This window comes from Dendroctonus ponderosae, unplaced genomic scaffold, assembly GCF_020466585.1.
Source record: "Dendroctonus ponderosae isolate FM_Combo_2020 unplaced genomic scaffold, Dpon_F_20191213v2 Dpon_F_20191213_2, whole genome shotgun sequence".
Lineage (NCBI taxonomy): Eukaryota > Metazoa > Arthropoda > Insecta > Coleoptera > Curculionidae > Dendroctonus > Dendroctonus ponderosae.
Genome location: NW_026018165.1, coordinates 13,011,458 through 13,036,742, shown reverse-complemented (window position 1 = coordinate 13,036,742; position 25,285 = coordinate 13,011,458). Strand labels below are relative to the sequence as shown.

General features: G+C 37.5%; 8 protein-coding genes across 20 annotated transcripts in view; 2 read left to right on the top strand and 6 right to left on the bottom strand.

Moving 5' to 3' along the window:
• Positions 1-906, bottom strand: part of LOC109544548 (rho GTPase-activating protein 20) — a 104,805-nt gene extending 103,899 nt beyond the window's left edge. The window contains exon 1 of one of the 2 annotated variants that reach the window (XM_019914808.2): positions 499-906. The gene's annotated coding sequence lies outside the window, so the exon portion shown is untranslated. The remainder of the gene's footprint in view (positions 1-498) is intronic. The other variant, XM_019914809.2, reaches the window with a different exon arrangement.
• Positions 907-1,207: 301 nt separating this feature from the next.
• On the top strand, positions 1,208-11,364 carry LOC109544464. Of its 4 annotated transcripts, none has more exons than XM_048663515.1 (8): positions 1,211-1,578; positions 8,616-9,662; positions 9,809-10,079; positions 10,354-10,585; positions 10,643-10,742; positions 10,820-10,915; positions 11,002-11,157; positions 11,216-11,364. In XM_048663515.1, the coding sequence occupies exons 2-8, from the start codon at positions 9,516-9,518 to the stop codon at positions 11,273-11,275; spliced, it is 1,062 nt and encodes a 353-aa protein (XP_048519472.1). In that variant the 5' UTR covers positions 1,211-1,578; positions 8,616-9,515; the 3' UTR covers positions 11,276-11,364. The 4 variants fall into 4 exon arrangements, with proteins under 4 accessions (XP_048519473.1, XP_048519472.1, XP_048519471.1 ...); XM_048663514.1 differs by having other exon boundaries at positions 1,213-1,578; positions 10,321-10,585; XM_048663516.1 differs by lacking the exon at positions 10,820-10,915 and having other exon boundaries at positions 1,208-1,578; positions 10,321-10,585; positions 10,643-10,772.
• LOC109544461 lies at positions 2,880-6,382 on the bottom strand. 2 transcript variants are annotated; one of them, XM_019914652.2, is made up of 11 exons: positions 6,090-6,382; positions 5,940-6,035; positions 5,382-5,607; positions 5,071-5,326; positions 4,741-4,988; positions 4,535-4,687; positions 4,294-4,374; positions 3,896-4,046; positions 3,363-3,510; positions 3,133-3,275; positions 2,880-3,079 (listed from the first exon to the last, which is right to left on the bottom strand). In XM_019914652.2, the coding sequence occupies exons 1-11, from the start codon at positions 6,312-6,314 to the stop codon at positions 2,938-2,940; spliced, it is 1,869 nt and encodes a 622-aa protein (XP_019770211.1). In that variant the 5' UTR covers positions 6,315-6,382; the 3' UTR covers positions 2,880-2,937. The 2 variants fall into 2 exon arrangements, with proteins under 2 accessions (XP_019770211.1, XP_019770212.1); XM_019914653.2 differs by lacking the exon at positions 2,880-3,079 and having other exon boundaries at positions 3,171-3,275; positions 3,349-3,510.
• LOC109544466 (type-1 angiotensin II receptor-associated protein) lies at positions 6,570-7,984 on the bottom strand. Its single transcript, XM_019914658.2, has 5 exons — positions 7,762-7,984; positions 7,556-7,702; positions 7,427-7,502; positions 7,259-7,366; positions 6,570-6,926 (listed from the first exon to the last, which is right to left on the bottom strand). The coding sequence occupies exons 1-5, from the start codon at positions 7,801-7,803 to the stop codon at positions 6,802-6,804; spliced, it is 498 nt and encodes a 165-aa protein (XP_019770217.1). The 5' UTR covers positions 7,804-7,984; the 3' UTR covers positions 6,570-6,801.
• Positions 11,363-13,631, bottom strand: LOC109544463 (26S proteasome non-ATPase regulatory subunit 12). Its single transcript, XM_019914655.2, has 8 exons — positions 13,538-13,631; positions 13,221-13,420; positions 12,975-13,158; positions 12,558-12,854; positions 12,335-12,500; positions 12,083-12,276; positions 11,857-12,025; positions 11,363-11,793 (listed from the first exon to the last, which is right to left on the bottom strand). The coding sequence occupies exons 2-8, from the start codon at positions 13,417-13,419 to the stop codon at positions 11,641-11,643; spliced, it is 1,362 nt and encodes a 453-aa protein (XP_019770214.2). The 5' UTR covers position 13,420; positions 13,538-13,631; the 3' UTR covers positions 11,363-11,640.
• Positions 13,632-13,701: 70 nt separating this feature from the next.
• LOC109544462 (protein-associating with the carboxyl-terminal domain of ezrin) lies at positions 13,702-15,933 on the top strand. The gene is made up of 5 exons (XM_019914654.2): positions 13,702-14,015; positions 14,077-14,527; positions 14,586-14,915; positions 15,009-15,181; positions 15,234-15,933. Exons 1-5 carry the CDS (start codon positions 13,821-13,823, stop codon positions 15,864-15,866), a joined length of 1,782 nt encoding a protein of 593 aa, XP_019770213.1. The 5' UTR covers positions 13,702-13,820; the 3' UTR covers positions 15,867-15,933.
• A 476-nt stretch (positions 15,934-16,409) lies between these two features.
• Positions 16,410-19,904, bottom strand: LOC109544460 (potassium/sodium hyperpolarization-activated cyclic nucleotide-gated channel 1-like). Its single transcript, XM_019914651.2, has 12 exons — positions 19,616-19,904; positions 19,469-19,564; positions 19,206-19,335; positions 18,900-19,150; positions 18,598-18,847; positions 18,229-18,367; positions 17,502-17,675; positions 17,296-17,454; positions 17,056-17,245; positions 16,882-17,006; positions 16,646-16,816; positions 16,410-16,561 (listed from the first exon to the last, which is right to left on the bottom strand). Exons 1-12 carry the CDS (start codon positions 19,749-19,751, stop codon positions 16,502-16,504), a joined length of 1,881 nt encoding a protein of 626 aa, XP_019770210.2. The 5' UTR covers positions 19,752-19,904; the 3' UTR covers positions 16,410-16,501.
• A 47-nt stretch (positions 19,905-19,951) lies between these two features.
• Positions 19,952-25,285, bottom strand: part of LOC109544458 (insulin receptor substrate 1-B) — a 66,389-nt gene continuing 61,055 nt past the window's right edge. For 7 of the 8 annotated variants that reach the window (XM_019914639.2, XM_019914642.2, XM_019914640.2 and 4 more), the window contains 8 exons: positions 24,873-25,134; positions 24,553-24,817; positions 24,335-24,498; positions 24,101-24,278; positions 23,717-24,044; positions 23,452-23,658; positions 22,804-23,365; positions 19,952-22,741 (listed from right to left, as the gene is read on the bottom strand). In XM_019914639.2, coding sequence (XP_019770198.1) covers positions 22,422-22,741; positions 22,804-23,365; positions 23,452-23,658; positions 23,717-24,044; positions 24,101-24,278; positions 24,335-24,498; positions 24,553-24,817; positions 24,873-25,134 — 2,286 coding nt within the window. In that variant the 3' untranslated portion in view covers positions 19,952-22,421. The remainder of the gene's footprint in view (positions 22,742-22,803; positions 23,366-23,451; positions 23,659-23,716; positions 24,045-24,100; positions 24,279-24,334; positions 24,499-24,552; positions 24,818-24,872; positions 25,135-25,285) is intronic. The other variant, XM_019914643.2, reaches the window with a different exon arrangement.

Here is a 25,285-nt window from a genome sequence, read left to right as displayed (position 1 = left end):
GATTACTCACAAAACAGCCATCAAGAGCAAATTAAACAAAAATTTTAGATGGAAAAAGGTAAAACTAAGTAGGTACCTAACATAGATAAAATAAAATCACAATCTCTGCCCATTGGGCTCCGCTCTGGCCGGTTCTGAATACCTTAGATCTAAACCAAGTACTACATGAAACAATGTAAGTGATATAATGGAATTTATTCCGAAAATTAATTATTGTCTTAGTCAGAAGGTGTGTCATTCCATTCTGCTGTACATACACGAATCAGTAAAAGCAATTTGTTTAAAATATCTAGTGATCTAAAGTAACGAAACAATTGTGATTGCGCCAGCGGCGTAACTAGGAAAAGGCGAAAAAATTGCAGAAACTAAAAAGTCGGTTAATTTTTAACAATTTTTTGGCCCTTTGTGAGTGCTTTTACAGGCTTGTTGAAGGCCACTCTGAAATTGTCCCAATAAATCCAACTTTCGAATTTTTTAATAAAAATATTGACTGCTTACCAGCGAGAATAAAATCCAAAAAGTGTTTTTTTTTACATTAACAGCACTGATGTACGAAAAGTCAACTCCATAACACCGTATAACCGGGTGTGGTTGTCAAAATATGGTCGAAAACAGAAACGTCAAACAGCCAGAAAATGCCACAAAGTTCAATCAAAATGAACGGTAAAATCTCTGTAAAACTCCACATATACACACATACATCCAGTCGACACGTTTGAGGTTAAACTTAACCTATACCCGACCGTGGACTGAAAATCTGGTACCAACGGTAGCGACGCGGTTCAAAGAATCGCGGTTGGCCGGTTGCATTGCGTTGCCATGACTTCACCGCAACAGGTACTCGTTTGTTTTAGCGAAAGAAGAAAGAACCGCAGTACCATTTCGGGTACAATCGTCGTATGTCGGCGTGCAGAGCAGCGGTGGTTAGACGGTTAGTTGGTTGCTGGCTTGCTTTGGTCATTTGAGGAATCTCATGCGTGGTTCCGATATTTTCCCCTTTTAATTGCCATTTGTTTGGAGCCAATTCCTTTTCAAGTACAAGGTGGTTCGAATCCGGAACGGTGAAGGGTCACAAACGACTAAAATTCGCGTGGTTACCTAGATGATCAGGCCCAGGCGTCTTATAAGCAATTCTTTTGTTAGCAACTTTTTTGAGTGATTTTTTTGGCGAAAATTCCGGTTTTAACAACTTGTCACTAATTTATATTCATTAGATTTACATTAGGCAACAAAGCATGATTAGACTTCCGGTCTGTCTGTCACACCAATGACACTTCTCCAGTCAGGTCCTTAATATTGCTTTTTGTTAACCGAATAATTTTCAAAAAATTATTGCGAAAGAACCGTAATCGATAGAAATGTGCGCTTTACAGCGTTCGAAAGAGACAAAAAAACTCTAGAGACCTAAACTTGAATGGAAAGCAATTTTTTGAAACTTTTGTTCTCAGGTTGCAAATACTGAATTTGCATAATCAAACTTATAACCGAATGACTTCAAGAAATCCATAGTGAAAGAACCTTATTCGGTTGAACTGTGCGTTTCGCAGCATTTGAAAGAAACGAAAATTACCACATAAGGTGAGCATATTTTTAGCGGCAAAATTCGGCTAAAATTCTTTAATGTTACTGTACCATAAGCAAACCATAACGGTGATGGTGTCGTTTGCGGACCTCGGAATTTGTAGTTTTGTCCATCCTTACCTTAAAGATCACTTCCAATTAAGTGAACTCACTCAGTGAAAATTTTCCTGAAGGGTCCATAAATTACGCCAAAAAACTTCACTTTTCACGTTAAATTTCGAGCGGTGTTGCCAAAACTGCGCAAAAGTTTCAAGTTAATGAAAACTGTTTCCTTAGATACCTACCATGCAGATTCATTCAATTTGGGTTAATTTGGGTTAGATAGGGTTTTATATGCAATAGCTACCATGCTAACACAAACTGAATTAAGTGGTTCATTCATTTTGAAATAATCCTTTTTTTCATTGTTACACACAAACTGTTAATAAATGGGTGAAATACGTGGCAACACCGCATTGTGCTGAATTCTCCAAAGAAATATAAACAATCCAGCAACTGTCTATTGACATGCTACGTAACCCCAAGCAAAGGCGAGGTCAGAAAAGACGCTCAAACTTTTGCAAAAAACGGAATTATTATGCATCTTAGAGACAATTTTGCATGTGGAGTTATGAACTGTTGATACCTAAAACACGATTTAGCAGCAAGTAGCACCGGACAATATCATTTTCGTGCATAAATAAGTGTTTTTGAAAACTCAAATTTCAAAAGTTTGTGAGTGTTTTTTGGCTCAATTTATGGACTCTTCAGGAAAATTTTCACTGAGAGTGCTTAATTTGAAGTGATCTTTAAGGTAAGAATAAACAAAACTACAAATTCCGAGGACCTCAAACGACACCATCACCCAAGCGAAAATTCAAGTTTTATCTTGACTGACCAAAACATTTTTTTTTCAAATTTCAAACTAACTTTCAATGGGCACCAAATTGCTTTATTTGCCCCAATTTCATCAGCCCTATATACCTTTCATCAACTCTAATAATAAAAATTAATTTTCAAGCACCCTGTAAATTTGAATGTATTACTCAATCATTGCGTAATATTAGTAAAAAAATGAACATAATCTCTTCCCAGTCTTAAAAAAGTAATGCGTAACATAATCCGTTTGGTTAAACTTCCAATTTTCGACCAGAATGGACAATTTACATAAAAACGCCATCACTTGGAATATAAAAATCGTAAAAGTGGAAAATGCCTAGAGATATGCGTGGAAAAATTCTCGGATAACGTGTCTACTGTTTTACGACTTTTTAAGCCTCTTTTTATTCGATTGCCATGCACTCATTTAACACGAAATATGAAACTTGACTTGCTCAAATTTATTGCGTTGGGTTCTTCAACAATCGATCGTTTAATTTACTTTTTCAAGAACTTTTCCAACTTTTTCTGTGTTTCCTTTTCCTTGATTTCCTGCTCTATTCTAGCCAACTCTAAAGGAGACAGGTTTAGGTAGGAAGAGGAACATGCTTCCAATTCCTTTCTTCGCAAACTGTTTCGCCTAATTTTGACCAAATCATACAAATACCCATACACAAAAATGCAAATACTCACTTTGAGCTTTCATCCGATGAAAACCTTCTCTCATATGACTGCAGCTTGAACAGTTCTTTGTTGATCAGCATGGAAATGCGATTTTGGCTGTTCGTTTTCAGATCCGGATTCTCGCCTGGCGCCAAAGGAATCACTGATGAAGGCTGTAAAAAGCAAGTTTTATGTACAAAATATATTGAATTAACCGAATTGGAAAATGCATTCAAAAATACCCACCGCATTTTATTTACCTTCACTCTGGGGGTCTTTGGTGGCGGGAGCGGAATTTTATATCTTTCCATGCAGGCTGGACAAGTGGTTTGTTTCAGGTGAATTCTGATGTTTTCGCTATCTGAGATGCTGACTTTTCTTTTATTGAATTTCGGATCTGGAGAAGAACTATAAAAGAATCACATACAGCTTAATTTATTGACGCCTTTCTTTGCATTCCACGTTAGTTGAGATTTAGTAAAAGTGCCGCTCTGACTAAACCGAAATGCTGAGTACGACAGTCGTGGAACGAGAATAATTTGAATATTGAAACAAGTCATAACTTAACTGGCTCTGATCCACACATGTTTATTTGTTAAGCCGTTTCTGAAATTTTCGCGCTCAAAAATTAACTTAAGGCAAAAGTTACCAACTAAAGTTTAATTAAGCAACCTTAAAGGGCCTCATTTTACTGCGACTCGCGTATCAAATAAATGAAAGTCGTAACCAAATAAATTGTGAGCCATTATCGAGTATTCCAGTAGCCAATCAATTTTTATTAGTAACTACTTACTTTGCTTTTTCTGGTTCATTTGCACTGCATTGAGCAATTGATTCCTGTTGATTGTCTTTCTTTACAGTTTCATCATCTAATTCTTCCATTATAGCGGCAACATTTTCGGGAATTTTGATTGGTTGAATATTTGGACGTTCGATGATATTAGCTGAAAATTAAAAGACGCGTTTTAATCATTTAATCAGCAATAAGTTAAAACTTGTCAGTTTTCCAGTGCAATATTGAAAAATTATTCATACAAAAACTCTAATGTTTATGAAATGAGTAGATAAATGCTTAAAATGTGGAAAATTTAAAATAGTTCTCTCTCTTGAATTGCATGTTTTCAACTGAATTTGAGAAACCAAAACAATAATTTTATTCGAGATTAATGGAAAAACTCTTAAAACACTTACATTGAACCGAACTTCTGCGAGACTTGGAAGATGAACTTTGGCTCGATCTTCTTGGCCGATGGTAGTAGTCGGTACTTTCGTCTAACAGAGGAAAAAGCTAAATTATACAGCGTGTTGCAAAGCTCCAGTAACAATTAATGCAGATAATCGACTGCATTTTTTGCATTTGTTTTCAGGGAAAGAAAATCTGCTGAGGTTTCATTATTGGGTAGATTAAACATGAATATTTTAATTGAACTACCTTCATCATATTCGACTTTTTTTGCATTAGCTGCTGCATTCCGATTTTTCTCCACAAAATTCGTATCCACTCGCCTCCCCAATTTCTTGTCAGGATCCGAAGACCTCGGCTGCTTACTCGAGTAGAGCCCTTGAAGAATTTTGGAATTTTCCCCTAAGAGGCAAAAATAGTCTCATTTCGCTCAAATGCAAATCTCCCGTATCAACCTTCTTCAAGTTCCTTCCTTGACATGTTCCTCCTCCAAAACTTGTTGGCAGTTAAATTCCTCCTATACCTAACACTCATTTCTTCTTGGGCGATTTTTTCGGGCAATTTCACTTCATTTCTAGCCGGCAGTTGAAGAACATTTTGCCTGATTTGCTTCACCAAAGTTTCAAGAGTGCCGGTAATGGTGCGAATTTCCAGCTGGATGGATTTCACTCGAAATGGGGCGGTGAGAATGAAGGATTCGCAACTGGAATTTAAATGATCATGCTTCCGAAGAGTTTGACATTGATGCATATTTGTTAGTGAATTATTGCAGGTATTAACTTTACCTGTTTATCAAAGGACAGTTCATCAACTCGTCCAGAAAATCCAAGATTTTTTTCCGAGTAAGGAGCTTCTTCAAGCAGGAAACATCGCTGGCCATTTCAAAAATTTCGTAATTTTTATCGGGATTTGATTGTCGCAGTGCATTGAGCACGGTGTTTATCAGTTCCCGAACTCTTTCGTTTAGTAGGATTCTGGTAGCTAACCGACCGTCGTTTATTAAGTTTTTGCTTTCAGTTTTATTGCCAAACTCTGTCGTTTCTGCAGAAAACCTTTGAATAATAAGGGTTTTTGAGTGTAACAGTTTAACACTTACCGATAGTATAGATTGGTAACATGTTGGCCATTCTTTGCTCCTGATGGATATGCTTCCTTTTGGATCTTTCCAGCAAACGTTCCAGTGGCGAATGCACTTTGCACATGTAGGCCAGTTTTCGTTTGGGCGGGTTCAAGCTTTCGGTTCGATGCGCCGAAATCAAGTGCAGGCACAGGATTTTTTCTTTGTCAATTTCCTCGTTAGTGAACAGCATATTGTGAATTTTCTATTAAGGGAAAGTTGGTTAATATTGATGGAAAACAACAGTATTCGGGTTTTAGCTTGCAAATATTTTGTGTGGGTGGCATGGCGAATGATATAAAAATTAATATAAAAGTATTCAAAACTTTTATTTATTTTCGTGACTGCGTGTAGTTGTTATTGTATGCTTTTCCTTCCTGCGCTTCAGTCAAAGTGTAAAATAATTTTTTTATATCGTTTATTTCATAACGTTTCGGCGAGACAACAGCGCAATCACCAGATTTAAAATTCATACAAACTCATAATTGGAAAACATTAGATTCTTTTAGGTCTTTGCTTATGTAATTTTAAAGTTACCTGAAAATCTACATTCGATGTTGTCCTACTCGTATCACCAACCGATGTAAAACTCTCGTTCATATCAATGGAGGGCACAAAATACTTACTCAAAATCTAGAACAACCCACGCAAACAGTTGATGCATTCAATAGACTATCATCCACTTACTTCGTCCGAGGTGTAAGCATTGGCGCTATCCGCTGAAATGCTGCTTTTTGAATACTTTACTTTAAAGCATTGCTTGTCGTTTTGCAGCATTCGCATTGCCGTTAATTTCTCTTTGTCTAAGTGCCCTAATTCGATGTTTAGATTGTTGTCTTCAGCCCGATTTTTCACCATTGCTACTGAAAGTCTACTGTTCCTTTCCAGTGATTTAGTCTGATAAATTACCATCTTGTGTTCACGATTTTTTTTTGTTGAATGACTTCGGATTTAATGTCAGTCGAAACAAACAAATACATTTCTACACCATGTATTTAAGAGCTGGTGGTCATTCTACTTAAGGCTGCTATACAAGAGTAGGATTTCTTCACCGACGGGCCGTTAATCTCTGAACGAATCCCTTGAATGGCCAAATGATTTTCCTTCGAATATTAGATAAAAGCGAATTTTTAGTCGGTCTAGTTAAGTCGAAAAATACAAGTCCAATTACCTAGTCAACAGTGGATTAAATATATTTAATCACTACTAACATTAATAATTGCATTAAAAATTACTTAAAAATTTTATACAAGGTAAAATCACTTTATAAACGGAAATAGTATAAAGTATAATCTTATTCATTAAGTAGGTGCTAATACCTATACATGAGTGGTTAAAATAAAATTAATTAACGAGATTTCTTTGAAATTCGATAAAAAAAGTTTTTAGATAAAGTGTCCTAAATCGGTTGAGCAGTTGCAAAGTTATATCCGCCAGCCTGGGCAGAACTTTGCGGAACTGTCGTTCGATCAATGTCCTCATAAGATTCAGTCCGGGTTCCAGTGAACATGTTCGGAATATTTCCTGAAAAAATGTGAATTAAATGTAATCCAGCTCGGCATGCATTACTAACATGAGAATGTACGCTATCTATTTAGGTCATGTAAATTAATATTGGGAGTATTTGCGATAAAAGGAAGGAACTTTTATGTATTTTTGTGCTTTTGCTAAAATCTTCCACCGTTCGTGGTTTTTGCGCAAACGTTTTTTTTCTGTTTTCTGACCCAATAACATTGACGACTCAAAACTCCAAACAGAATACACCAACAAATGAAAACAATTTCTCCAGAAACACTTAAATATGTTTAACTTGTCTTGAACCCAGTGGATTAACGACAACTATTCTCAATATTTACCTGTACTACCACCTCTTTCCTCCAAATTTTTAATTAAAACAAAAGTGGAAATTGGTCGGGCTAATAAATGAAGCACAGCCATCGCTGCCGAGAATTTCGCTGCTGCTCCTGCAAATGCAAAGTTTTATCCATCAACAGTCCTTTTCATCCCTTTTTTGCAGCGCTTACCACTGCTGTATGAAGGGAAGTTCATAATCAGCAACAAAATGTCCAATATAATGGAAACTCCATTTACAACAATTGCCTGAAACAATTAGTATTACACATTTTGGTGGGCATTTAAAGTTTGTTTCTTACCAACTGAAGCGGTTCTTGAAGCTGACTGTGGAAAATGCTCCACAGCAGAAGGAATATTAATATACAGTTGTAAAACAGGTATGCATTGCTGGCCCAGAATCCCATACAACTAAGGGAAATGAAAATGAAATGGGCCAGAAACACTACCTGGAAAAATAACGGGTGTTTTACATAATTTGAATGCGGACAAAGAGTTACATCCTTACTTTGGCATTGAAATTTGGTATTTGTTGCGTTAAAGCTGGCATTTTATGCAAAAGCGAGCACAGGCACTAAGTATTCGCTAAATACCTCTGATAAGTGATTTTAAGCAAGTTTATGCAGCTGACTTTACTATATAATACATTACTTGTTCAATAATAAGGAATATCAAAAAATAAACACAAACATAATTGATTGCAGTTCTTGTCAAAAATGACATGATAATCACAGATCACAGAGGTTGTACTCTGTGATCTGTGGTTAAATAATATGTGCGACAAAGCAGGATGCTGTCGACGGTCTGTTGGTTGCACTCGCACTTGTTTGAGTATGACTTTCAAAAAATCAATGTCTATAAGAATAATATTTAATCAGTAAATATTTACACCGAGTAGTAATCATGTGATCGATTTGTCTCACACATCCATAAACCATTTCATTATTGATCTAAGTAGATACGGATTTTGTGATGTGCTAATCTCAGGCACCCCCAAGACCGGTTTAGGACTGCCTGTTCTTATCAGCCTGAAAAACACACCGAACACCTGCACTTTATTTTGTGCCAAATGTAAAATGCCAAGGCAAGGGAAAGTACATGTTTCTGGAGTGTTATTTTCAGGCTAATGAGAGCTGATGGGCTCAAAAGGAGTCCTACCGATTTATCTGCGGTTTTGATAAAAAATTATTTATTTACAACCGAAAGAGTTAGAATTTTGTGTTTTACTCTATTAATTAATTAGTGTTGATTTGGAGACATTGGAAAGTTTCGGACTGCCGACATTATCAGGGACTTTCTGTAAATTTTCCAAAAGATTTATCTGCAGTTACGCTCTTACTTTAAAAAAATATTTATTTGCAGCTTTATACTAAATGTTTCCATTACCAGGCAGACCTTAGGAAGTGCTGTAGAAACAAAAATCAATGATGATAATTACAAATAATTTTAAATAAATGTATCCTTTCTGGTTGACTTAATTGGCGTCATAAAATAATAATATTAATAGGGAGAAAAGACCGAATTGTATTCATGGCCTTTAGCAATTACTTCCTGTTTATTTTGGACCAATGGAAAGTCAAATGATTACACTCTGGCTCATTAAAATAGTCATCACTGTGCTGAAATATTCATTTTCACATTTAGTGTTGGAGCGCGCTGTAGATAATATTTAATATAAAGCAATAAAAATGTATTGAATGTCAATAATAATTTTTAGAAAAATACGAATGAATCGTTAGCTTAATGCCTAAACAAAATTTTACATTTTCACATAAATGATTGTTAATTCAAACTCAGACGAGCAGGTTTTGTGATGTTGCTGGAAAAACATCCGTGTAAGTTGATTATATTCCAACGATTTTCAGCATTTTCATTATATGAATACTGAAAATTATTAAATTGTTTCTGAGTTTCGAATGGTAAAGACGCAAAATGTTCAAGTTAACTTGGCGAACTTTAATTGAATTTCGCGAATTTTTCAATAAGCAAAGATTTTTTCAAAAATTTCAGTCTTTCGTCTTCGCGCTGTCTTTTACTTATTTTTATAGTTTCATTCCAAAAATTCGTTACTTTTTATGGTTTTCAACAAGTTCCATGTAATTGACTGTATTTTATTCGCTTAATTTTAATTTTGCATTTGCTTGTTACATACGTTAACGCGTTGAATATTTAATCCCGCTTAATTTGAACTTTTGGTTCATTTAATTCATAATCAACGTATGCATTTCAGACACGCTGCTACCCGAAATTTGTTCATTTTTGATGATCTCCGATCGTATGATTCTTTTAAACTGCATTTTCGCAATATATGACATAATAGCTGTTAGTGTGGATAGCTATTATTTTACAACGGTGTTTAGTTGGACGTTCTTTAAGCAATATGGGGGTTCCTACTTTGCTCACTGTTATGTAAGGAATTTTTATAATAATATCAAACGATCCTTTAAAGTGTACACAATTCAGAAAACAGTGTTTAAGAGAGACTAATCGTCGTTACTTTACTCTCTAATTACATTTTCTTAAGATTACAGATATATTTCTTGTTGTTTTTTTAGGGTTTACTCTTAAATGTTCTTCACCCTGTCGTAATCAAAATGTTTGCCGGACAACTGCGAATGTTCGAGCGCTTATTTATAGTGGACACGTCGAACATAAGTGATCAAACTGCTGGCTTGTTAGTCTATATCAAGCATAAGATTAACGCTATGTTTGTGGCGATGATAGTGGCATCATTAGCAACTACAGGGGTCAACGTATACTTTTGGTGCCAGGACCGCGACCAGATAATGTTGACATCTAAGCTATTAACCGACTATTTCTCTCCTGGTAAAATTCCTGCAAAAGAATAGACTATTTATTTTAGGATTTTTCACATACTTTTTCTTTAATGAAACCTTTTTCGCATTCTCTGATGATTTTTGAGCTTTCCTCCTGCACTGTTTTGTACTAAAAAAACATGTGCATTTAGAGGACTGGCAGCATTTAATTTGCCCTTCCTTGAAATATTCGCATGATTTTCAGGAACTGCTATATTGATATACATATTTTCACTTAATATGCATTTTAGGTTCAATTATTGTAAAATTGTTTAACTTCATAGAGACGTTCGCCGATATAATTGCCTGTATACCCACTGTGACTATTCCTGCTTACTTTATCTACCTGTTTTATCATGTCGAAGTTCAATTGTTGTTGCTTACCGATTACGTGCGATCATTACACAACGAACATGAACGAACATTCACTAATAAAATGGGACTTTCGACTGAAAATTATCATAGCATTTCAAACAGCGTGAAGAAAATCGTCAAATGGCATTTGGAGATTAAACAGTGAGAATCAATCTTTTTAATGTTTCTCAACTTCGAAAATGTTTCTTTCATTTCCAGGTACAACTACGAGATATTCGCAATTAATCAAATGGTGCACTTTCTGTACATTTGCACCGGATTATTAGTGTCGATTTTTTCGCTATTTTCACTCTTTTCCGTAAATATTCCCTATGAAAATACTGTTAATGTAAGTATGAAGATGCTTTGTATTTAAACATGGAAAAACTATTTCAGCCGAATGGAAATGCGCTTCAAATAGGAATAACATTAATATCATTTGCTTTGTTTGCTTACATTCCATGCGATACTGCTGAAGATTATGAGGAGTTTGTAAGTTCGGTTTAAACGCTTTTTTTTGGCTAGTGACAAACGGGAAGCCTTGTATTAGTATAACTGAATAAACTTGTGAATTATAGAGCATGCATCTGTCTGAAGCGATTTACGATCTGGATTGGTACAACTGGGACGTGAAATGCCAAAAGTTGTATTTGATGTTAATAACGCATACTACAAAAGGTATACAAGTAACGATATTTATGCTATTTGGGATCAATAAAGAGCTCCTGAAAAAAGTAAGCAGTTATTAAATTTAACTTTAATCTTCACACATTCTGTTTTTTTGAATTTCAGATTGCCAAACTCCTTTACCCGGTAATGAATCTCCTATATTCAGCTAGCAAGTCCAATTAGAGACTAATCACAATTAAGAAAAATTTAACGATTAACTTGGTTGTGTAGTAGTTGAGCCAACAAATTGAATAAAATGCACTTTCGAACTAGTTTAGTAATTTTATATAATTCACAAAAACGGAGTTTTAAATGACAATATATAATCATTAAACTATTGCCTATAAAACACATCACGCAAAAAGAAACATTGGCGGCTAAAGGCCATTTACGCCTAGAGATTTGTTATGCGAAAATCCGTCATTTAGCTTTCATTGGTACAAAAGAGATGAACATTTTCTTTGCCATTCAAATTTTCAGCAACATTTGCGCTAAAAATAAGAAATATTATCATCACAATGAAAGCCAGATGACGGATTGTGTTGCCCTCATACATTCGTTGCCTGCAAATGTTTGTGAACGCATTCCTCTTTATTAATTAGATGAGTGGTCTTGTTGACCCATTGCATTAATGAAGAAAGATCACGCGCCCAATCGTTCAACACATCGCTTGGATCCTTGGTTTGTTGAAAGTGTACTTCCTGAAATCGAACAAAGTGGACATTAAGGCCGGTACAAATGCGGAAAACGCATATGATGCGTACCCCAGCAGGTCGATCGGTTTTTGCTTGGACGGTCTTGCTGACGACCAAATTGGACAAAAATTCTTCAGTATCACCAGGAGACAGATCCAACAGTTCTGCAATCCTGGATATCTTGACGCGAGTGTAATATTTAGCCATAACTCTGATATTGTGTTCTACAACTCGCGATCTAGAATTAAAATAGTGGGCCTTAATTTTCAGGCAACTTTAATTGCTGATTATTTACTTCAAATCATCCCATCTCTTTACGGCTTGTTCATCGCCACTAAATACTGATGTGGATTTCAGCTCTTTTTCATACAGTTCACACAACCCTGACCATTTGATAAGCTCGGGAGTGGTGAACAACTTCAATAAAGACTTGTAGAGAGGAATTTCCTCCAAAATCTTATCAGCTAGGACTCGATGAGTTAAATCAGCCTGAAACAAAGTGGTTTTTTAGTTTTTTATTTGAAAATCCTCTGGTTTCTATCTGTACCTGTTCGTTGTCGTAAGGAGCCAAAATCAGGTACAGAACAACCGCCTTAGCACTCGATTGCCTTTCACTTTCATCGGCTTGGATGCTTGAGGTGTTCAGCACTGCCCTATAGTGCTTGCATGTTGCCAAGTAAGATCCTTCATGTTGGTCGAGCTCCATCATCAATCTGCACATTTATTTAAAGCTTTGCAACCAATCCAAACAAGGAAATGGAGGCACTAACCTGTAGTACTTCAATTTCAGTTCCTGAGTGCCATCATCCTCAAAGAACTTGGTGTTAATTTTCTTGGAAATAATTTGCGTTCTGATATAATCCTGCTTCGCTAGACACAATCTCATCTGCTCCAATATGAGCTCGACTTTTTCCTTCTTTTCCATTGATCCATAAGTTTCCACTTGCAGCTCTTGAATAATATTGGCTGCCTCTTGGATATTTCCTTCTCCTTCACGGATTTTCGCTAATCTGTGCGTAAGCCGAGCACGCTCAACCTCTACGTAGATCTTACCCTCTGTTACTTGTCTGGAACATGGAAAAGACGATGAATTCATACAATTAAACATATCGATTGGTCGATCAGAACATATATTTTTACTTCAATCTCCGTTACATCTATATCTGGTTATATGTATATGTGCTTACCTCAAAGTATCTATCAACTTGACCATTGCTTCCTGATCAGGAGTTTCATCAACATACGTGCAACATTCTTGCACCATTTTTGTCACAGCTTGTTTCAACTGAGATCTGCGTTTGGTCAGCATGATGATATGATCGTTTAAGGCTGTCCAGTTTTTTGCCTCTTTGCATATCTGACAAATTGCAACTGAAACAGACGAAAGTTCAATTTTTTTTAAGTTTGGATATAAAGAAAGTGGTGGAACTTACCCAGAACTCTTCCAGTTGAGATCATATCAGCTCCAGTTCTGGTTTGTTTCTCCAAGGTCAGAAGCTGCTCAAGAGCATCGTGCAATTTTCCAGACTTTGCAATTTTCTGGCACTCTGGGATTTTCTCGTCGCAAGTGGAACTGTAGTCCACTTCCATTTTCACAATTTTTCCGGAATCTGTTGCTATTGACTCCATCATGCTGCAACCAAGTAAGTAGAATAAAGAATGCAAGATCTCGCCAGTTGAACGTAAATTGAAAGGACAGTAAGCACATTTAATGGGAGTAGCTGCAGAGCTTTCATAGTTAAATACTTACGTGGTAGTTTCCTCACTAAATTAATTTGTTTTTACAGAATTCCAAAGGCAAACAGCAAGTCATCCGAAATCAACAGAAAGTTTGACTTTGACACTGTTTGACACTTTGAGTGAAGACACAGATTACAGAGGTGTTAACCCCTGTGATCTGTGGAGAACGTATTGACATATTTCAACAATTCTCTAACCCAACTTCTCTGAATAATTACATCAAACATGTTTCTATACTTATATAAATAATTAGTTGCACATACACTGAACAAATGGTAAACTAATGCCATATCATGGGTGGTGAACAGTCGCATTTATCTGGCATTGACATAGAGCAAAAAGCCATTGAGGTATCCGATTTCTGGGCCCAACATAACGCGACTGTTAACAATGCAGGCACTCTATCCAAATTGTCAATATTTGTGGGCGATTTGCTGTTGATTGAGCCCTTCTGGAAACCCCAAACCCCGCTGGAAGGTTTCAGCAAGGTACAAGCAAACGGTCCCAAGTTTGCGGTTACAGATTGACTAGATTGTTTTAGAATTGCAGAACCTGATGATTTATCGTCACCCGTGTATCATACGGTACGTTTCGCAATGGAAAAAAGGCTGCAAATTGTATGTAGCTGTGGAGCAGGTGACGCCCCTGTCTCAAGTGATACCCCATTTGAATACCATTGAAATTTGCCTTGGCTTGTACTCTATATTGAAAGCCTTATGTTTTCTACATGAAAAGGCCCATGTTTCGCACAACAACATTTGCCTGGCGTGCATTTTTGTTAGTCGCGATGGCAGTTGGAAATTGGGCGGCATGGAATATTTGTGCCAATACGGCAGTTTAACAGAAGAGTACTTGCAAAAGTCCACAGTTCACAGGTACACTAAAGCAGTGGATACAAGCGAAGCTCAACATTTGAAGCAATGCCCCGAAAGGAAAGATTCTGTCGATGTGTTTGCCTTTTGCACTTTGGTGACTGAATTGCTGAAGAACAAACCCAAAGGTGAGGCCCATCTGCGCCTAGTGAAGTTATCTGGCACATAACTCAATGCAATTTCTAGATGAAGTTCCCAATCTGGAGTCGTTTAAAGACTTATCTACTCGCGTGGTGCAAGAGTTGAGCATAATGCAAAGACCTAAACCGCGAGACTTATTGGAGCACGACTTTTTCAAGCACAAGTTTATACAAATACACTCGTTTCTCGTGGAGCTGCCCATGAAATCTAATGCGCAAAAATCGGAATTTTTCACTCAGTTGAAGGCGGATCTGGAGGGTCTGGATGAAGAGATGGTGGCCAGCCAGTTGGGCGGCTTACTTGTATCTAGAATGGTGCTCATGCATCAGGCAGCTCGGGACTTTTTGCTGCCTTACATTTTGGTACCCAAGAAAAGTTAGTGTTATGTGCTATAACAAACATGATTCAAATGAATCTTAATGATAAACGTTTCAAAAAATTGGAAGAAATCCACCCACTACATTTTAGGTGAAAATGGGGCTTTGTTTTCCCTTGAGCTATTCAAGCGACACATAGCGCCTAAACTGCTCAACATATTCCGTGTAAGAGACGTCCAAATTCGACTGATTATTCTGGAATATTTTCCCCACTTTCTGGAGTGCTTCTCGAAAGAGGAATTGCTTGAGCCGATTCTACCAGAGGTTGGCAATTTTTAATTATGCCCGAAGTTATGTCGAACCAAATTTTTTCTAGCTTCTAGTGGGAATCAAAGACACAAACGAGGAACTAGTGGCTGCCACGTTGCGCACTCTCTCAGATTTGGTTCCGGTATTGGGAGCGGCGACTGTAATTGGCGGAAAACGAGCTAAGCTGTTCAACGACGGCCGCCCGAACGAAGGCAGTTTCCTTAGGGAACAGCCTGGGAAAGTCGAAGAGCGTAGTGATGTTACTAGAGGTGAATTTATCAGTACGCTTCGCCAGCTACCAGAGCGCCAAAGGCCAGATGGGGAGGAAGGCGAAACTTCCAATGAAGAGATTGAGCAGTCGGCAGATGAATTGCCCGGAGACAATTGGGAGGAATGGGATACTGACAATGTTGTCGAACCGACCGAATCCGCAGCAAAATTCTTAGTCAGTCTGAATGATACAGCAAGAGAAACCTCCACTAACAGCAAAGCAAAGCGTCCATTGGATATCACGGAATTGGATATTAAATCGAAAGCTGTGAGGGAATCATCCGATATCGACTTCTTCGAAGATATGGAACCAGTCATTCAAAGTGATAGCAAGTTTCTGATAGGGAACAATGCTACGGTGATAAGTAGCAAACTTACTATTGAAGCGCCAGATGTGAACGAAGAAGGATGGGATGACGATTGGGAGTGAGCTGATCAAATGCTAGTTTTGTCATATAGTTGACGTTGGAAAATAAAAAGTATATCTATCGAATTAACATCACAAAGAGTCATAAAGTAATCGTTTTACAACGAAGTACTTAATTTTAAACTCCAACGTAAAGAAAACGAAGTCAGAAATCCAGAGTTTGCCAAGCCCCAAACGTTGAATGCGCTTGTTAGTAGCTGTTGATGTGATAAAAATTCGCTCCAAATGCCCATTTTCATTGCAAGCAGCAAAGAATGCAAAGAGATCATTGGAAAACACCGAAATCCAGCAACATCGACATCCTCTCTAAAAATCAGGCTTTGATTGTTGGACTATTTTCCGGGCGCAGTTGTATATGGAAGGCGAGAAAGTTCTTAGGTCAAAAGATTCAGATAAACACATACAGATTGATTTTTTTGATCAAGATATAATTGGGTATCCAGAACCGAAAAGTTTGAAAACATCGACGATTTTTTTGTCAAAAATATCAATCTTTTAATTTTAGTGGCCAGGATCGTCACAAAGACGTAAATTGAAGCTAAATCATTTTATAAACATGTTTGTAATGTCCACCTAAAAAAGCAAAGCCAGAAAACTAACGTAACCGAAACACGCATAATTCTAAATCAGCCAAATTTTCAGTAAGCTATTGCAATTTCCGGTTTGTCACCGCTTCTGTTAGTCGCTGTTGAAAAAATCTGCAAAAGACAACTATTAATAAATATATGCAAATAAATTATGAAAATCATTAGGAAGGCTGCCGATCTTGAAAATATTCTTACACTATCGCGTATCGAAATATCCGCAATGGACTGGCTTGTATTGGCCACACGTTCAGTCGCCATCGTTTTAATATTATTATAAGCCTGTGGATGGTTTTTCATTACTTCCCAAAAGTGATTTCGATCCAGCTTGAAAAGTTCGCAGGCAGTTACCGCGATAACATTTGCCACCTTAAAGCGTGATTTGAATTTATTTATACTGAAGCGTGCGTCGATTCGTAAGTGTTTAGTTTTACCCGTTTGATATTCACAACTAGTGCAATCTCCCCAAAATGTGATCCATCCCTCAAATAGCAAAGTTCTTTATTATCAGTGGTTGTAACTACAACTGTGCCCGCGAGTATGAAAAACATGCAATGACCTGAAAAGAGTGTTGAATTTCAAAAATTCTGAAATTTCATTTTATTTACCTGTTGTTCCTGATTTTATAATAACGTCTCCCGGTAGGTAAATATTGGAAACCAAGCTGGCTTTAATTTTATTTAAAATTATCACTGGGCAGTTTTCGAATAGTTCCACCTTCTCGATGCTTTTCTGGGTCATTGTCAGTAAAATTTCGCGTCTCAGAGCCACAGACGTTGCGTTACGTATAACGGATTCCTGCAATCAACGCAAACTGAATTTACCGAAAAAAGTGTTTGTAAACACACTTTGTAAAAATGCCCTTGATATCTGAAATCCAGGTACAAATAAATTCGCTCTCGTAACGACATGGGCAGAGCTCGATACCGCATATAAGCCTCCGTTGCCCCATAAACGGCACTTTGTTTGTAATCTTTGCTAAAGAACTTTAGCCAAATTTCCGCTCCCTGAAATCAGTAAGTTAATGTATGTGATAATAATAACATTAACGTACGTGAATGAGCATGATCAAGTGAAATACGAAGCCGATAATTATGAATATCATGGGACACACGGTTTCATGCATTTGCTTGAATACGGGAGGTCCGTAGCTGACCATCATCAGCATTTTTACCACATGTTCGGAATGCTTTAGCACAGAATCCTTTATGTATCCAGGCATAAATTTCTGAAATTAAAACGCCTCAATTAGTCCTGTTCTTATAGAAGCAAACATTAACAAGCTGACGCAAAATTGAAAAGAAATCAACTTGATTTATTTAGGCACTACTTATTTAACTTACACTTTGGCGTAAAGTGTGTTTTTAGACAAAAGAGAACTTGTAGAAACAATTGCAAATTTTTTTATTTTTTTTCACGCCTAAAAGAGATGGTAGATGTTATTGGTTGCTACTTTTATTCAGGATAAATTCCTTTATGCACCATGTCTGTTGAGCTTTTCTCATCTGGAATTATTAACACAAAAAAGTTATCAAAATCATTAAAAAAAGTTTCGCTTAAATCGTCTAGAAAATATTGCGAAAAAAGCCATCCCAGAATTATTTCTTCGAGGCTTTCACGTTTCTTTAAGAAGCACATTTTCGGGTGTGTTTAGGAGAACTTGAAAATATTTTCATAATCATCGCTGCTATTTCCGGAAACTCGGTATCACGCGGGAATTTTTAAAAATTTTCACAGTTTCTGCGAAGTTTCTACAAACCACAACGTTTTTTGAAACTTACCATAATAGTAAATAAAATATAGACAGAAAATACCACAGCTGTGAGAGCATTCATAATGAGCCTGATAGTTTGGTATGCGTAAATGCTCAAACCGAAATATAAACGCAATTGCCTCAAAATCCGTAAACACCAGATATACCTAAAATCAATAAAATTGATCTAGAACCTCAAATCAGTTAAGCATTGCTTGAAACTGGAGAGTTTCAGGCTTTTAGGCCGTCGTGGAAAAGAATTTTCGCCGTCGACGTACCTCTGAAGCCACTTTTGCTCGCCAAACGCCAGGAGAAATTATTTTCACGACCGCCTGAAAGTCCGTGAAACTCGCCAGTTTCTAAGTTAGAAACTATAAAAAATACACTTGTGTTTTACCTGGCGTAATTAGCTGCTATAAATATGGGCGTTATAAATCTGGTCGAATACGTTTTCAAGTCGTAGTTGAAACCTAAACGGTTCACAGTTTCGGTTCTTAAAAGTTGCGGAAGAATGGCAAGTATATCAGTAATGAAATACGATTGCAAGTAATTCAGCACTATTAGCCGCCTTTTCATATAAACAACATTTTGGCTGTTATCATAATATCCAGTACACAAAGAAGTCAAGATCAACAGGATGTGCAATACTGGAAATTACTTTAGAAATTACTGTTGCCCAAGTAAACAGATGCATCAAACCATTAGAAGGGTAAAAAATGGCTCGAAGTGATTGCTTGTCGTCGTGGAAAACCATTAAAATTATTGGATTAGCAATGCCCTTGAATGCAAAAACGAAAAACATGAACATTTCGAAGTAAAACGTAAACATGCTAAGAGGATGGATTATGTGGTAATACAAGAGTAATTGGCGCGTTTCTTCCTCCTTCCGGCGGTAGAGTGACGGAGCGAAGTATTTCGTATAAGGGTGTTTGGAGCTGATCATTAATGCTCTAAAATCAAGTAACATTATGAAAGACTTTTTGTGAAAAACTACATGGTAAAGACCTTCGAATAGAGCGCCTTAAACTGACCCATACTCCCGCTTCAATGTACCGTGTTAACACATCTGTGGGTTCGCCTGGGAGGGTGCAGTGATGGTATTTCGTGTCTTGTCTATATTTATTGACTGTCACATCTAAAAGCCAAAAAACTTAGAGAAATAGGTTGCATAATGCTAAAGAATCAGCAAAATTATTAATATATAACATTTGCAACGTTTCCATTACTAATTTTCGCAATTAACTTTCGAGGGTTGCTTCTTTACTTACCATTACCAAAAGGTGAAAATTTATTAGAGTGTAACTCGGAGGGAGACTTTGGCACAGAGTGCGGTACTTGTTGAGGCAACTCTCTCAATTTACTGCCTAAAACGAAACTTCTAAATCCTTGTAATAAATTCACAATTTTGCTCTTACCATCCCTGAGATGCGTTTTATATTCCGTATGATGCATTTTGCTTTCTTTATGATGATGCGACTTAGAGCGCAGCACCGCGGAACTCCTGGAGTTCTTCTGCATGATAGAAGTTCCAGGGTTGTTCTGTTCGGGCATTACTTCTCTAAATGTAATAAGCTTTTATATCTAGAACTTCTTAAGCACACCCGAAAATTCAGCTGCTTCACACAAAGTAAGACTTATTTAATGTGACATGTGCCATAGAAAGCGGATTTTTTGCTAGGTGATGAACAATGAAATAAATTGCCCTTCCGAACAGGTTCATGTTCAGCACTCATAAAATAAAACCAAATGTATATGTTAAAAATATTTATTGAACATTTTTCTGTTAACAATACATAGAGGTTTAAATGCAACGTTATAGCGAAAATACAAAAAATATACATAATTATAAATGTTGTAAGTTCAAATAGTGCAGCTCCTTTTCGCAAAATTAACTAGAATCCAAAACGGGAACGTTTGAACTTACGTAAGGCTGCTTGCTATCTTGAATGATAGATCAACAGTTCAGTAGTGGAGTTTGTACCAAAATTCCGCAGAATATTCCATTTTAACGGCTACAAACCACTAGAGAATACCGCATGTTGCAACGAATCGCCTACGAATCAACGCAACTAACTTATGAAGAATACATCATTAACAAAAAACTGTCCAACACTGAATATAAGTGTAAATAAATAAATGTAAGAACTTACTAAACGACAAAAACAAGACTTAAAAATTAGAAATAAAAAGGTTTTGAACTATTATTATAGGAATATATTTTTGAGCCTCGAGTGATATAAACACATTACACGAAGTGTATAAGTTAATATCATGTTCAAATTATTTTTTTATCTATTTAAGGCTACAACTGGGGTCATTTGCAATCGGTAGTGTTAAGGTTCTGTTGTTCTTCTATTTTATAAAAAGTGAATTAATTAAAAAAATAAATTTTTCTGATCTGAATGTAACTTGCAATCAGTTATGGAAGAAACTCTCTCGACTCGAGCGCTTCTGAGTGAATTGCTGAAATATTTTCTCAAATAATTGTAATTCCTGCCAGTTGTAAAAGCTCAAACTTGACCATGTTCAATCACTAAGAATACGAATAATAATAATAATAATAAACATTATAACGACGAAAAAATTTAGCTTATTGTTTACGATGGTATACATTTAGTTTGAGGAGTATAATATAGTATACTTACAAATACACGAGCGTTCCTTAAACAATTACAAACATAAAGTTCTAATGTAAAAATACTGTGTGTCGATTCTATTTCGGGTAGGAAAGTCTATTGCAGCACTGTTTTTTCTTTCTTGAACGAAATGCGGTTCTATTATACTTATATTTATCTAAAACAATTCACTAAATATTCGCAAGATTCTATGGAGGATCTAGAAAAGGTTCTTGTTTTAGAAAAGAAGTACTAGGGTGATTTTCGGCAGTGATCGGTAGTAGTAGTCTGATTTCCATCAAATAAAAATGCTGAATAAAAGTCTCGGAAACACTTTAATACAAAGTATCTTTAGCTAGACTGCTTGATCATCAAGTACCTTTCGCAGCTCCTTCCATTTTGTCAATTAATTAAAAACTGTTTTCTTAGTATTTGACCTAAACAATCCTGGTACTCTTGTCTACTATTATTAGTTCAAGAACTTTTTAAACACCAATAATAGTAGAATAATTAGTTAAATTAGATTTAAACACCTTACTAACTATGCAGTAATATAAGGCTATTTATTATTCAATAAAAACGTCCCTTCTGTCTTATTTTGGAAAGTGATGCCCGATGTTTTTCAACTGGCCTAGTTTTCACTATCAATTGTAAATATAGAAGTAATAATGCCGAGTAACATTAGTAAATATTATGATTTTTATTTTAATTCAGAAGTTGACATTCTCAAATGGTTTGGAAAGTGTTCAAGTCCGGGTCGCTGGGACAATTACCTATAATCGAGAGTGTACAATGCTTACGTATAATAGTTTTTAATTATGCATTTTTCATTTAGATGATATGTTCACTTGACGTACAACAATTATTTAAAACTAATTTTTCTCTATAGGGTTGTAAAAATACAGTTACACAAAAAACGACGTTTTTGGACCAATAATTGAATCGGATTTTGTCACATTTTGCAGCCACTGAATATCTTCGTGGCATAATTGTTTAGTTATTGTTATACTGGAACAACAAAAAAAATCCAGTTACTGTCTCCAAAAACATAATTTGTTTAGTAAAACTTATCATTTAAAGTACATTTTTACACTAATGCAGATATGTGTAAAAAATTATCTATACAATGTAAAAAAAAAGTTTATATAATCAGTCTATATCGAAAAAAAATTTGCAATAAAAACGACACTCCGTTTTCCTGCCTGCGGCTACAAGCTAAAGCCGTGTGATGATAAGACATGCTAAAATGCTACAGATTTGTTTTCGGGTAGTGATTCGATGTTGGAAAAACGGAACGTCTAACCCGGAATAACTTCGAATAATCAGATTTATTTAAGCGTAATATTAAGCAATTTTGTTTGGATTGCGACATACTGCCGGAATTTCGGCTGTATCTCATCTTTATGCTAGTTCGTAAATGGTATATTAGTTAGGAAACAGTTTTCATATACACTGGAAGAACTGCATTCTTCCTTAATAAAATGTTTGATGACAATTTTTCAATCCCGCTAAAGAGAAAGTGCATTTGCAGTTGCCACTTCAATCAAACTTGCCATCAAAGATCTTACGAATTATCTACCGGTAAAAATTGTCTATATAACACCGCTTAATTTATACTAGCGCTATTGTTGCTACTACTACTACTCACGTTGGGCGCAGTTGGAGCCCCGTTCCGACTCAACTCCTCACTCTTTACAAAATCAATATCTGCATAAACAAATGTCGTATGGTCGCCATCATTCAGATTAGTTTCGCTTGTCGCTTTAGGACTCCGCCTGCCTTCTAGAGGATCGCAAGACAACTCCAGACTCGCATAGTGAAGTCGGACTACATGTTGAGGAGCCTGCTCAGATTCCAGTTGGTTTGTTACAACCCCTACCACAGTTGAAGCTGACGAACTGGATGAATAGACGCTGGAGTTTGATCCTGCAAGAAAACGATCTGGTCAGTTCTTGCGTGAGGCTTTGATTGGTGCAAATTGCGCCTACCCAGTCTAGAGGTAAGACCTTCCGAGCATTCTGAGGGAGGTCTAGATGGCGGCTTTTCGGATCCCGTCGTGGATGCAGGTCGTTGTACCTGTGTTTTAATTGTTTCCGAGTTCGATGAGTTCGGGTGCAAACTTTTAGGCGACGGTGAAGGCGATTTAAGTCTGTCGTAACCTTCACTAGGATTGGATTCCGGTTGATTTCTGTCCAGTTTTTCACCTTGCGTCGCATTGCATTCTGGTGTGGAACTATTGATCCGTTCATTGGATTCTTGGATGGGCATAAAACACATGCTATGCCGGTCGTTGGGCCCAGCGGAAACCAATGGACTGACCAAAGGAGGAGGGGCAGCTCCACTCTTCCGCGGCAAAGTTTTGAACGAGGAAAAATAGGAGGGTTTCATTATAGCATAATCAGCGTAATCGGTGTCCACTACGTCTAGTTGTCTCGGGACTCTTGCAGTTGGCGGACAGTAATTCATGTAAGCAGATTCATCCACCTTAACTGCTTCCACGGGACTTTTCTTGGGCTCAAAGTCCATCATGGTGTAACCATCAATCGTGCTCTGCAACGCAATTCGAATCGGTTAGAAACTTCACCTTTCATTCGTACTTTGGCGATTGCTACAGGGTAATGATTTGATCAACAAACCTTCTTTCTGTGGCCAGTGGGTTTATAGGGAACATTCAGAATGGATGCCGGAACTTTCATTGCAGACGCAGTAGGAGTTCCAGCGGTGCTAGTCGGCCCCACTGTGGGCGATGATGGACTATTTAGGCTCATAGGAAACATTATTGAGGAACTAGACGGGGTGGTGGTCACACTGGAGCTTACGGAGCTGTCCTTAGAGCTGTTAGTCTAATGAAGGATAATTGTTCAGTGAATGACTGAATGAGGAAATTGTTCGAACTCCTACCTGCAACGACGATTTCCTGGGCGACCGTTGCCGGGGAAGGCTAGAATAGGGGCTCAGCGGTAGGTGCAACTTGGGAGAACCACCGGTAGGCGATGCCTTTCGCCCCAGCAACGATGAAATGGAAAGCGGGCTGGAATTTCCCACTGAAGTGTTTCCTGCCGCTGTTTGAATGGGGATCGGTTTGGACCGGACGTTATCCTTAGCGGCATTTAACGCCACGCTGCCTTTCGACATATTCAAGTAATCTCCATCGGTCCGGTCCGCACTGTTCTGCCGATTGTGGTGGAATGGAGGATTATTTAAATCGACCGGCGACATCGGCACATAACTGAAACCGTCCCAAACATGTTATTACGGCGCTTTTATATGTGTGAAATAAATTACCCGTCCATATCCTGAGCACTGTTCTGAGACATCCGCGCCAGTTCGTCCAAACTATGAGGAATATGGTCGGATTGCGGCGATGTGGACAATTGCGATCCAAACGAGTCAGTTCTGTCGGAACGGCTGCCTCTTCCTGGCAAATGATGCATGTCTGAATTGTGATCGCCCGATAATGCTCCTAGAACAACAGGAATATGTAGTTGCCAATTGACAAAAATAATCCAATCGTTTTACCTGGAGAAGTAGCTGCTCTGGAATATGTGGACGAATTCGAGTTCATTCGCTGCCTCTGGTTCATGTCTATGTAATCATGAGCCTGTTCCATCTGTTGACGGCGCACGTGCCGACTGAGCTCCTCTAAAGTCATTGGCTTCAAAGTGCCTCTACTGGGGCTGGAACTGAAGAATATTCAAAATAAAGCGCCTGGAAACGCACATGCAAATGAGCCTTACTCAAACATATCCACATAGTCACTGCGTGAATCCGGATTAAACGGGTTTGGAATCCTAGAGAATATCGAATTGGTGTTGGGGCCCGCATTCGACTGAGCGTAAGGCGATTGGAAATTCGGATCCACACTGGACAAACGTTGACCTTGCGACATATCCACATAAGGAGCCGCGTCGCTGCTGTTTGACGCTCCTTTCGAGCCTCCTTTCATATTTATGTACCCATCGTGACCAGCGGACTTCTTGCTGTCGACACCGATAACCGCACCTGAAATCTCGATCATGTTCATCCAAATCCTTATGTGGCGCCATGGAAAACTCACCCAGACTTTCAATGAATTCCATCAGTCTTCCCTTCGTGCCGTTACAGCTGTTGTTCTTGTGATTACAATGACTGGAAGATTTGTTTCCGGACAAAAATTTGTAACTCGATTTAGTCTTTTGATCGGAAAAATCCATCTCCATCAGATCGTCCATGGGATTGGTGTTAATGGAGCCGTGCGAACTGCCTACACGCGAATTGGGCCCTAATATAGGCGCGCTGTTCGATTTTATTCCCGGCACATGATGATGGGGCTGCAGAACCTTTAAATTCAATTACCATTTGCTTTTGATCCTGTTGTTATCAAATATATTTTGTCATTTGGAATGGAATCGATATAACACGGGCGTTAGCCCTATCAACTTTTAATTCTACATTGTATTCCTGGGCTTCAGTCATTTATTGATCATTTAT